Source organism: Leguminivora glycinivorella, chromosome 4 (genome assembly GCF_023078275.1).
Source record: "Leguminivora glycinivorella isolate SPB_JAAS2020 chromosome 4, LegGlyc_1.1, whole genome shotgun sequence".
NCBI classification, from domain to species: Eukaryota; Metazoa; Arthropoda; class Insecta; order Lepidoptera; family Tortricidae; genus Leguminivora; species Leguminivora glycinivorella.
In genome coordinates, this window is record NC_062974.1 from 11,162,605 (window position 1) to 11,175,816 (window position 13,212).

The 13,212-nt window shown below is 36.6% G+C and overlaps 1 protein-coding gene across 1 annotated transcript; it reads right to left on the reverse strand.

Moving 5' to 3' along the window:
- Positions 1–2,261: 2,261 nt before the first annotated feature.
- LOC125225429 (nucleoside diphosphate kinase 7-like) lies at positions 2,262–12,893 on the reverse strand. The gene is made up of 7 exons (XM_048129154.1): positions 12,872–12,893; positions 12,481–12,758; positions 11,652–11,813; positions 9,030–9,228; positions 8,664–8,909; positions 3,607–3,720; positions 2,262–3,494 (listed from the first exon to the last, which is right to left on the reverse strand). The coding sequence occupies exons 1-7, from the start codon at positions 12,872–12,874 to the stop codon at positions 3,345–3,347; spliced, it is 1,152 nt and encodes a 383-aa protein (XP_047985111.1). The 5' UTR covers positions 12,875–12,893; the 3' UTR covers positions 2,262–3,344.
- Between the last annotated feature and the right edge of the window lie 319 nt (positions 12,894–13,212).

Below are 13,212 nucleotides of genomic sequence, written 5' to 3' on the forward strand. Positions count from 1 at the left end.
GCCAATGTGTAAACAGCGGCTCTTATCTTGGCCAAGGGGTTTCACAAAGGGCTGGTGGAACCGTTGGCCATGTGTGTACAGGGGCCATTGGCCAAGATAAGAGCCGCTGTTTACACATTGGCGAACCAATCACTTGGCATTGGCTCTTCATGAAAGATGGACGTGGAATGGAAAAGTCTAGGAAATTCTAGATCATAGACATTGACAGAAAAATTTGATTAAAAAATAATAACCCCGTAGTAAAATTAAATTATTTGAAATATTAACAATTTTTTTAATATTATGATAAGAACATTTATCTTTTTTAGGAAATACATTAAACATTTGCAAGGTTATTTTATTTCCTAAAATCTACACTATTATTGACATAGATAAACTTATTATTTTCGTAAATATTTCACTACCGTCCTCTCTGACGGCTGACGACCAACTGAATGAAGCGCCAACGTGTAAACGCAGTTGGCCATTGGCGCCAAGATCCTTTGATGTGTGGACAAAAAACCGACACGAATCGGTTGGCCGGCAAGCGCAAGCGCCAACTGCCAACTTACGGCCAAGTAGCCCTCTACACACATGGCCAAGGGGGTTGGTGGAACTGTTGGCCATGTGTGTACAGCGGCCATCAGATCCCTTCTCAATCTTCTCATAGGCAGAAAATTGTTGCTAGGTAAAATAATATAAGGACTGTACTACACGATCCATCAACAATTGTGTTGGAGATATCGAAGGACGGAAAACATTCAGTTAGGGCCCGTTGCAACCACGCGGCCAGCAGAAACAATGCGTTAGATCTATAGAGCCCCTTAAAAAGAAGTGGCAACCCAGTTGAAAACTGTCAAACAGTCAAACACTTGTCAAAGTCACTTTGTGGTTGTTTACGCTTTGGATTGGAGCATTTGGACTCGGAGCTCGAAAAAATTAAATACAATATATAAGTTCGCTTATAAAATTTAAGTGAATAAGGAAAATAAACATACATTCTAATTTTTATATATAATCAGATCCCATAAGCCGCCACCATTAGTGCCACCAAGAGAACTACAATGCACTTTTTAGACAATTTTGATCCTGTAACATCTGAGCGTGAACGTCGTAAGCAGAACCGTAAAAACTATTTTGGAAAGTATGTGGTTTAGTGTTTTATTAGTTCTTTTGATTTATTTATAAGTCTTAAAACGAATTGTTTATTTGTGTTATTTCAGTCGCAAAAGTAAATCGATATATAATGAACATGGAGAAATAGCGACCTCGGGTAGAGATGTGTGTGATTGTTTGGATGAAAAGTGCTCTGGATGCCACTTCCCATGTCCGAAATGCAGTTCTTGTAAATGTGGCCATGAATGCAGGTAATAAATATATTAAATATAGTTTTGATTTTTTCGTTTTTAGTACCACATGCCATGGGTAAATAAAAATAGCGCAACACTAAACTTTGCATTTACATTTATTTATTGAAACATTTTTTACATATATGTTTTTAAACTCGTAATTTGTAGTCATAAGGTCCTTTGGCCCAGGACTTTTCTGAATTTTCTTTGTAAGTTTTTTTAAAATATTAATCTATTATTTTATTTCATGTTTCTCTATCTGATGCTAAGTTCTTCTTGTCTGTCGCTTCAATTAGGTCTTTGTCCTGTCTAGTTATTGGTTTTCTTCTTTTTCTTATGCTAGATTTTAGTTTCAAAGTTGTTACAGCTCTTAACCATCTATTTTTTTGTTGACAACTGACTGACCCACTTGATTTTATGTATTATTATTATGTATTGCGCTGCATCTGTATACTTATTTCTGTATTACATATTCTGTTCAGATTGTTTATGTTGAGGACCCTTCTTTCAATGGACCTTTCTATGTTACATGCATTTAATAATTTGATTCAACCCTTTTAAATCAGCAGTCTTTGAAATATGGCTTACAAGCCTGCAGGTTGATAACACAGGAAGCCCCTGCTTGGTCTGTCAGGCACTAATGAGGCTTGTACTCAAAGTTTAATTAATTAACCAAGAAGCCCTAGTGATTTATCATTAATTTTCTTATGTATTAGTTTAAAAGGGATAATGTTATTTGTATTAATTTAATAAGTCTATTTATATGATTTCAAATATCATTAGTGATTATTTAGTAGAAACAATTTTCATAATACAATTATTTTTTTCAGGGTTAATCGAAAATGGATGTATGACAGGATTGAAATAGAGGGCAATGATGCTATTATTAAAAATGAATATAAATACAAGTAAATTGCTGCTATAATGGAGTATTGTCTATGTTGCATGTGCATACATAATACATTATACTAGTAAGTGACAACATTACCTTCAGATTCTGTTGTGTTATGACCAGTAATAAAACCTTTCAGTAGTCTAAACTGCCTTTACCTTGTTTCAAATTTCTCTTTGTGCTTCCACCTCTTTTACGTTCTCTCTAACTCCCTTTGTGACATCTGCTGACATAGGCAGAGCTAGCTCTGGACCTATAATATCCATACAGGGTGTAATTTTTATAACTTGCAATATTTAAGGAAGTGATCATAAGCTAATACAAAGACAAAAAAGTGTACCTTAATTTTCACCAAAATTTTCCTGAATTTCCATAAGTTGAGGACACCAAGCGCATAGCGTTGCGTCACGAGATTCACTATTGCCCAAAACGCCTGATCAACTTGCTCCGCACGTGTACATTCATTACATATGTATATTAATCTGTCTGTCGATTATGGTTTATGCAACTGGACCTTCACGATGTTTACCCCCCACGCTCTCCCTATGTCCACTATTAGGGCCGATCGATACAGAGGGAATGCAACCTAACTGAACTGTATGTGCCAGCTTTTATTTACGTTTGTGGGATTTTGATGATTTGGTGGAATAAATTACTGTACAAAAAAAATACCCCATTTTTTGTATTACATTTATAATTAATTAACTCTTCAATCATAAGTCATATATTCATGTATAGCCTTTAGGCACTGGTGCCACCAGAAGCGAGTAAGTTATGAACTATCGGCGACGAACAAATGATAGTCGCTCCCAAATTATAGGTAGTTAGTCGCCGAGCGATAAATAACAAAAAAAATACGGGAGTGACTATTTTTTGTTCTATCGCCGAAAGCTCATCGCTTACTCGCTCTTGATGGAACCAGTGTCATAAAATAACAACACCCACCAACACTCTTCGCTACCTTCGCAGCCAGTATTTAATTACAACAATAAGTACCACAACATAATTTTCTAACCATAAAGATTGAAAAAAAAAATAATTAGGTTTGATAAAGAAGATACAAAAATGACAAGTAGCAAAAAAAGCATATTCGATGATAAATATCAAGTTGCGGATAATGCGCATCAATCCTTAATATTGGCCAAGAGTTTAAAAAAGTACTCTACTTCCAATTCTGCGTCATCGTCCAAGTCTGTGCAGTGTACAGCGTTGTGCACGTAGTTTTTGCCAAACAGTGCTCTTAGGGAGTCGGGATACAGCTGGCGACACAGCTCCTGAATCACCAGGAATAACATTAGTATGGTGTGTAAATAAATGAAAGTACAATATAACCGATTACATATTTTTAAATTGTTGAAAAATATTTAAAGCATGTAAGAATATTACCGGATCACGCGGTCCGCAAAACTTCCTAAATTCTTGAACAACATTCATGTTTGGTTTGTTACACTTCACTTCTAAAGCGACACATTTACCTTCTGTGAGATGAATGCACATGTCCTAATAGAAGAAAAATATAAATCTGCGGGGTCTGCACATGATTGCCGCGAGAGTATGTCGCCGCGAGATAGACTACGTCATTATGTCATTTTTACAATTAGAAGAAGACGTGTGATCTATTTCGCGGCGACTTACTCTCGCGGCAATCAGGTGCTAATAGGCCTACACAGCGCCGGCCCATTCTCTCGATTAGGGTAGAGCGAGTTTGAGTTTCGGCGCCCTTGGGAAGAAGTTTTACTACGGAGGAAAAAAATCGCGAGCGTAGCGAGCGCGAAATTTTTTTCACCGTAACGCCGTAATTTGAAGAGTTAACGCAATACAGAATTTATGATTTTCATGTAGATTTCACAGCTGTGTGATTTCATCATACAAAGTACGAATGGGACAAAGGGTTGAACTTTCTCAGTTGCACCCTAGTATAGTTACGCGGGGTTGAACGTGGATATCATGTACATAAAATAACAAACAAAATGGAGTACTATTAGGTGTTTCATTTTTCCAAAATTTTGATTTATCTTTGACTTCGCTTTTCTTCTTGTTTCTACACACCTATACAGAGCCCATATACCAAAAATCAGGGAAATCGGACAATATTTAGAGGTCGCACACTGTGGCAACTTTTGTCTGAAGAAGTTAGTATGGGCGCAGGAAAGGCTAGAAACAAAATTTATGTAACTTTTTGTAGTAGGTGGTTTAAAAGTGATTTTAATGAAAAGTTTTTATATTGAAGCAAGTTTTTTAAAAAAATTACTATTTGACGTGGCATTTAGTTTCTAGGCAAGGTTTCTTATGGTATGTTTTTGGACGCTCGACTTCCTTCTAAGGAACAGGTTTTTTTGATTTTTTGTCCTGTTTTTGGCTTGAAGCAGTGGTCTCTCGGCCCTCTCGGGGCACTGATAACAGGATAGGTGGATGATATCAAGTGGCACATTGGCTATCACCAGGTCCGCCATGGACCGGCTCGGCAAAATATGGAGAATCTTCATCACAAATGCCACTAAAATGCGACTTGTCAGGGCATTAGTATCTCCCAATTTTCCCATATTTCTTTACGGTGCTGAGACGTGGACTTCAAGGGAAAAGAAGATAGATTTCCTAGAAATGTGGTGCTGCAGAAGAAAGCTAAGAGTATCCTGGAGAAGGTTCAGATACGATGGACCAGCCAAGTCAAGGCTGCACTTAGTGGCCCACTCACAGAACTAAATCAAGATAGAAGGAAAATGCTCGGCGATTAACAGCGAAACCGAGCGTGTAACGTTTTGTGTCGAGCCTATGACGTCACGAGTGTACTTTAGTGATGGGAACGTTGTCGCCGCGTAACCTATTCGATCGATTGTGGAGGTTGCTTGCGGGATGCCCGCCGAAGTTAAAAATATCGGATGTTCATCTTCGTTGTGAAATGAAGTAAGTATATACCTGTATTCGTGTGATGACAAACAATTCACTAGTAGGTATATAATTTGCCTAAGGCCAGGAACAAAGATTTTAGTAGGTAGATATTAATACTAGTTAATATTTCGTAATATTTTTAAGAAAATCGACCATGTACTCACTTCATTATCCTCATGTTATTTGTTACAACTTTTAGTATTATGTACTTATACACCGTGTTTCACTTAACACTAAAAACCTGAAAACTGTTTGTTCAGAATCGAGAGTAGAATCGATTGAGGTATATCTTGATGGGGGTAATATTTTTTGTTTTAATTTGTATTATTAGTTATTGTTTACGTGCCCATTCTAAAAATTCGTAATACAACATAGTGCATATCATATTGTTAGAGGTTGTATACCTTTTTCAGTATTTAAGGGTATTAATACTGGCTGGTTACTTGGACGATTTTTTGTGCGTCAGTTTAAATTTAAAGTTTATCATAAGTCATAACAAACTGAACTCGTACCTAATTACAACCTTGTCATTTTGAATTTTAGGTTTAAATTTGCTTACTGAGTCACCTGTCCAATTTGAAGTTTACTGTGAGACAGGTTAAAGTGCTTTACATTGCCATAGCTGTCTATTGGTAAACCTTGTGTCGTTGCAGTAACGTACACAATTAAACAGTTTGAAGGCTTATGGTGGTAGCTAGCAATTATTTTATTGAGTGTAGAGTTAAAAGCCGAATAGAGCTGCACAGAAAATTAAAATTTCAATTTAAACAAATAATAATCATCAGATTAAAAAATGAACATTCTAGATACGTTTAAAAAAATAAAAATCAGTTGGGGTGTCTGAGGTTTTGAGTGATACCGGAAACACGGTGTATAAATATAATTAACCATTAACACATTTTTAGAGTTATTTTTATTCATAATAAATATAGAGCGTATTATGTTTGTATTTGTTTTTCTGCCGACCACAAATTCAACGTTAATACCGTAACTGTAACCTATTTTAAAGTTAAATTTACTTTTCACTCGTACTTTATATGTATAGTTTCATAACAATATAAAAACATAATTATAATTTCCACTGCTTCGCAAAATCGATTTAAATCGAATAAGGAAATCGCAGCATACATGACGATATAGTTCCGTGGTGCACCACTATTCTTAAGTTCGACGTGAGTTCGACGGACAAAATGACTGATGGAAAACTAGTTTGACGGCCGTACGTCAGCTAATGTTTTGATGATAAAAATAGGAAAATCGTGTTTTTTATTTACTTAATAAAAAATATTTTAGGACAAATGGTACTTACCGATGATAGGAAACACTTTGTTTAACACTCTTGCTTTTATTGGTGGTGTTTGAACAGTTAATTATCGAATACCGACCCATTTTGTATTTTTCACTGTATGTCACTCGCGGGCAGCGGTCGGGAGCAGACTGACTTGCGCGGCGAACAATGTTGCTCGCTATTTAACTTTTCCGCACGCGAAGTAGATACACTTTTTCCTTCTATCTTGATTTAGTTCTGTGGGCCCACTCTACGAATGCGTAAGGAATGTCGATGCATTGTTAAGCTTGCTACCACCCCTGATGTGACGGCCACGACCACTCTGCCAAGAGTGTGACGACAAAGAAGAAAACAAGATCGATCTTTGACTTAAGTATATTGACCGGGATATAGACCCTACTTACATTTTAGATTTTTGTCTTAGAACTATTTAATGTTCAGGATGTTAGCGATTATTGTAGCCCTAACACCAGACTTGGTCGATAGTCTAACAATAGTCTATCATACCGCAAAGAAGAGTAAGTATACCTATATATTTAATAATAAAAATTAACGCTCCAGTCAAAGATGAAGAGCAAAACGGTTCTCGCTGAAAGTCGTCGAACATCACAGAAAATGCGTTACTACTTGCGAACAAAAGATAAGGTTGCGGCTTAGGTACACATGTAAGCTAAATAATGATGATGACTTATTTTATCAAGAATGGATGTTACAACTGTTTTATTTTACTTTCAAATAAGTTACAACTACTCTATTGTTTTATTTGAAAATAAAATTGAATAACATTAGTTTTTAGTGACTTTTTTTCAAACTGTTCATCCAGTGCGACCTCTAAACAACGTCCAAATCACTTGAAATTTGGTATACAGGCGTTTGAGATAAGCTAGAACCGAAAGCCGAGCGAAATCAGAAAAAATATCACAATTTTATTTTTCCCATACAAATATGAAACACCCTAAGTACTATAGTGCCCAAGTCAGGAAAGCAGACTTGTAATGAAAACGCGATCGCTGCGAGTGTGGAATTATTCTTAAGTAAATGACAAATATAAATAGTAAGCGCGAGCGAAGCGAGCGCGATTTTTTTCCGAACTTCCAGGCTTTGATCTCCTGCAGAGCTGCGGTCTTTGGCATATTTTGGGGTATTTTGACTTCACAGGGCGCCTATGTTCCCGGTTTTTGGGCCATATATTTCGCCATCACTATTATTTTTATATACTAAGAGTTGAATTAAGATATTTACTGCGGACTCGGTCATCACCGTCGGGGTGCCCATTTTGCCACTAAGTTCCCTTCGGGATCTTATTAGTCCTTTGAAGTTCGCTTATCATCTCCTAGCATGTGACTCACAAATTGCGCCTCTCTGAGACGTTTTGCGCCTTTGGCTTTATGAGGAACTATGCTTTGGACTATCGGATAGACTCATATTTTTGCATTTGGATAGCGACGTAGCTTTGTCGTTCGGCTGCACAACAATGTGCTCGTCAAGGGCTAGAATCCTCCTTTTACGGCGCCCTAACAACAGCCGCCCTTATGAATGTTGGTATATGTGGGCAATGTGGCCCAACTTTCCACTTAATCTGAAACCAAATCTAGGTTTTCAATAGCTGGATTCATTCTCAAATCTCAACTCCTCTCGCCATTTTGTGATATGTGCGCGCCCACGCAGTGTATTATTTTTTTGTATAATTTTTCCATCCTCGATTTTGGCGCCCCCTTACCATGTGGCGCCTAGAGCGGCCGCTCCACTCGCTCTACCCTTAATCCGGCCCTGGGCCTACAGCTTAATTCAGTTATACTTTGACTTTGTCATTTATTGAATGTATAATCAGCTGGAAAAGTGCATGACGAATTTATCAATAAATTCATTCATAATTTCTCTATGCACTTTTGCAGCTGATAGTACTTAATTATACACTCATTACATATATACCTAATTAAGACTAAGTTACTCAATGTCTAATATGAATGGGGCAAACTGCAAAGTGAATGACGAAGGAAGTAACGGGGGAGGAAAACCGAGGAAAAGGTGGATGCACTGTGTGAAAGATGATATGAAACGAAAACGAAAGCATATGAATGTTTAGATGAGGGGCGATAGACAGGTATGGAAGAGGAGGCCATGCCGCGCACCCCTAATTATTGACATAAGGGCAGACGAATGATGATTATGATGATGATTAATGGGGCTAAGTGGTAAGTAAAAGAAGGGATATATCAATTTGAATCAAAAGGTATCCCAATTAAAATTCGCACGAACGACTCACCTCGTATTCAGGCAAAACCCCTTTATATATTTCGTAGAACTCTTTGGCATCCTGAACCTTCACTGAAAACATCGCCATCGCAGAAATATAGAAGTTGTCCGAGGTACTTATTCGGTCGATCACGTGTCCGAGATGTCCATCGGTCAATACGTGGGGTTTAATGACACAACACGTGCAATCTTTCAGAGTTGCTTGATATGGTATTTTAGGAAGATTGTTTTCTTGGCCGAAGAACCAGTCTATTACCTGCAATTAGACGAAAAACGGATAAAAAGGATTGATTGCAAAGGGGGTAACCATTTTTTAGGTCAAAGTTTCACCTTTCATATCCCCCCTCTCCTTCCAAAAATACACGCTGCCACTAACCTTTGCAGCCTCCTCTCGTGTGTTGCAGCCGTGCGCTACATTTCTTAATGTATTATGCCCGTAGAGTTGTCTTAGGGTCCCGGGTGCGGCTTTTTTAGGATCCGTGGCACCCAAGCAACTGCGGAAGTATTTGACAGCGTCTGGGGCTACCAACTCCAAACCAACCACCTCGCCGGATGTAATGTAGTCTATTATGATACTGCGAAAAATTCCATGTGTATTTAAGGCTCATTCATTATATGCGAATTCATTGATGGAGTAAGATCACCAACTCGGACAAGGAAGTAGACGGTTAACCAAATCCTGGCAGTAAAAAATGGCGCGAAACTAAAATGTTTATGGTAATTAAAACTTCGCCCCTATTTTTCCATCAATTTTTAACTCGGAGGAAATATAGACTGGAGTAGCCTTTCAGTTACTTACCCCTCTGCCAAAAAACTTGAACAAATGTTCATAAAGTCACGTAAATACAATTTCACAATCGATTCATGCTCATTCACAGAATCGCCACGACACATATCACTGGTAATTAAAAATGCCCGCGTGTGCTGTGAACACTTGTAATAAGCGCTCAAATACCTCAAGTTTGCAAAAAGATGGCATAATATTCCATTTTTAAGTAATTTTAATATTGTTGTATTACTGTTTTTATTATCTAAATGATAATATTTTTGTCATACGTCATCGAATATCGATTTATGTGATCGAATGCAATCGATTTGAAATTTGTTGGTGGGTAGAAATTACGTCACGAACACTCCCCACGAGACTTCGATTTTTTGCTGTTTAAGAAGTTACCTAATGTGGTTTAAAATAGGGTCGATATTTATATATCAATTTATTCATAAAAAATCTAGAAAAGGCGCACTCCCCACGAGACTTCATTTTTATATTTTGTAAGAATTAACCTAATTGCAATTAGAATAGAGCACATAATAATATTGACAAGGATAATTGAAAATTAGAAAATTCACCTGCCCGAGACTTGGTCGTAGAGATGTGGGCATGGTCGATGAAATACCAACTATCGATAGAAAAGTATGATTTGCAAACCTTGATCACACAATTCATTTGAAATATATTTGCAATTTTCCGAAAGAGAATGATTTGAGTTTTATTACATGTACTTAATATTTTTTTTACTTTGAACCAGTATTGATAACAGTTAGTGAAGACTAAACTATTTCTAGTTTATTTATTTAACCAAGTTTGTCTATAATGATTTAGTACCACCAACCGCAGTTAACGTTGTTGATTAGTTAGTCTGGAAAAATAAATTAATGTTTTGTCAAAATGTCAAATATTTCTTTACCTACTAATCCTATTATCTATCGCTAGTCCACCCGCGTGATACCTACTACCCAGGATTGTCATTAGTGAATTTTAATATGATTATAATAGTGCCAAAAATTAAACAGATCTAGAAAAAAACAACGAAATCATTAAAATTATAATTTGCTTGATTAATTATTATCGACTTCAGTTATCGATGCCTGCTTCATCCCTATAGTTTGAGACACACACGTGCGCATTTAGTGTTCGTATACACTGTGTTTCTACGAAGTATTTCCATGTGTGATATGTCTGTGTGCATCATAATGAGCATGTGTTATTTTTTTATCATAATGTGCGTGTGTATTGACAATAATATTTTTTGCATTTGTGAGTACTCCTTTACATGTGTTATTTCCTCACCTCCCGCGAATCTTGACAGAATTATTTGTACGTAGACGCAACATGAAGGCTACTCCAGTTTATATTTCCTCCGAGATTTTTAAGTGTCATGGTTCGTCGATGATTCCGCCAACATAGGTACGCATGCGTTTTATGAAGACAATTGGCCGGTGAAACCTACATTTTTCAAATTTGCCGCCTGTTTTTGGTGCCGAGATTTGGTTGACCTATAGCTGATACAACGTTAGACATTTTTGAGACAAATAAAGAAAGCAGGTAAAATTTAACGAAATATGATATTTAATATTGTTTTTACGTAGTCGACCCATCAAATTCATTAAATATTGCTAGTTATAAGAATTACACCCTGTATGAGAGTATACCAGACTATAAGAAAATTGCTTTTTTCTACTCGTCGACTTTAATCTGTCAATTAGGACACCAAAGACTAAACTATAAGTGCTGTCTTTTCAGTGTTAGACAGTCTTTGACACTTAAGTCATCTATAATATTTCATTATAGTTCACTGTTAGTTAACTGTAATAATTTCAAAAATAGAACTTCATACAAGTTCTTTACTAATTTGCAATATGAAACACATTTTTTATAACTATCGCGTTATCGACCAATCAGAGACGGTTATTACAAACAATTGTGCCAGATAATTCGATGTTGATACAACGGTGAACGACGCTAATAACGTTAATTTTAACTTGAATGATGGTATTTTTCGTCCATTGATGATGAAGATGATGACTCGTAGAAAAATTATTGTACATACAATAGTGATATAATTAAGCTTTTCACTCTCGTACCGTACTATTATTAGGCCACTCAGCAAGCTTCGTGGCCTAAACATGGTACTCGACTGAAAAGCTTTGTATTATATCACGATAGTATAAAAGACTATTATTAGACAGATAGGTAGGACAGGCAATAACTACTTACGGTAACATGTCGCTTCCAGCACAGTTTTGATAAAGTTCCATAGCTAACTCTTTAGTAACTTTGGCATTTTTGATGCGAACGATTCTAAAGCCTTTTTTCATTATGTAAGTCAGAATTTTTCCGTGGTCGCTCGGTGGACCAGGCTTGATCAAAGCAAATGTACTAAGGGGGAAAATATATTATTTCAGAGGCTAATATAGAGCGACATAAAACAGCATAGATAGGTACCTAAATTAAAATAACTAAATATAAATTATAAACAAAAAAATCAAAGTCGCCTAGCCCGTCATACAGAGATAACATCTACTAGACTTTTTGACAGGTACTACCGCGGTGGAGTAATATACAGGTCAGCTACTATACGAGTGCTACGACGTTGGCCGCGTAAGCTGAAGACACCGGTGGACTTGATCGCTTTTTCTTTCATGATGCTTTCATGTATGATATTTATTTCAGTTTATAAAATGGAACTAAATTATTTTGATACAAAATCTAAGTGAAAAAAGTGATTGCTACGTAGAAAGTGGTATAAGGAAATTTTTATTATTTAAGATTTATGTCGTGCTGTACCTACATAGAACGGATACTTCACGATTTGCGTTGTGATATATTTTTTAGTAGATAAATTAAAACCAGTGAAGCGGGAACTAATCGGCTAAGCCCCTTGTGTGCTCGTGTCGTGACAAAAGTGCTAGTAGAGTACTTATTTTGTCACTACGTAGGTACTATACTAGACTAGGCTCGTCGAATCTAAAATTTTGTATGATGGGACTATACTGTCGCGAACGACGAAAAGCTGAACGCATGAAGAAGTTGAATATGTAAGTACCTCTCATTTTTGTTGAACAAAGTTCGCTTCGTGATGGGAGCACAATCTTTTATAAGAATCAGTTTAGCAAATATGTTAACTATATTGCCTATTTGCAGCATCTCCATCGTTAGCGTCGGTAGTTGGACTCGACGAAGTAGGTTTTTGCCTTTTTCAGGATCAATTACTTGAACGGAATTATCAAAAGGAAAGAAGTTGAGGACCAGTTCCACTATTGTGTCAGTTTCTTCATCATACATTTCACATAGAAAAATATACTTGTCAAAGTAGTCGAATACCTAAAAGTAAAAACAAAACCTGAAGGGTTATATTATACGGTTTAGACTTAGGCATATCAGTCATAAACATGAGTGATTAGCGAGTATACGTTAGTCTAACGTAAAAATCGTACCATGTTATGTAGGTGCAGTCGCTTTCGATATGATATAATAAAAATAGGATAAAAACGTTAAGAAATTGAAATAACACTACGTCACTACGACAAGTTTGACATAGGTATTTTGTGTTATTTAGCAATTATCTTTCACCGATATACTTTGAACTGCTCATAGTAAATAGCTCATAGTTTCGCGCTTTTGAAGTTTTGCGCTCGATTTTATTGTTGGTCACACCTACAGACTACAAAGAAGATACTACACACCGCACCAGACAGGTGGCCGGGCTTCCCATCCGATCGTGTAACACACCATAAAGAAATTGTGAGGAAATTAAATTATATTTTCTTTAATGGTA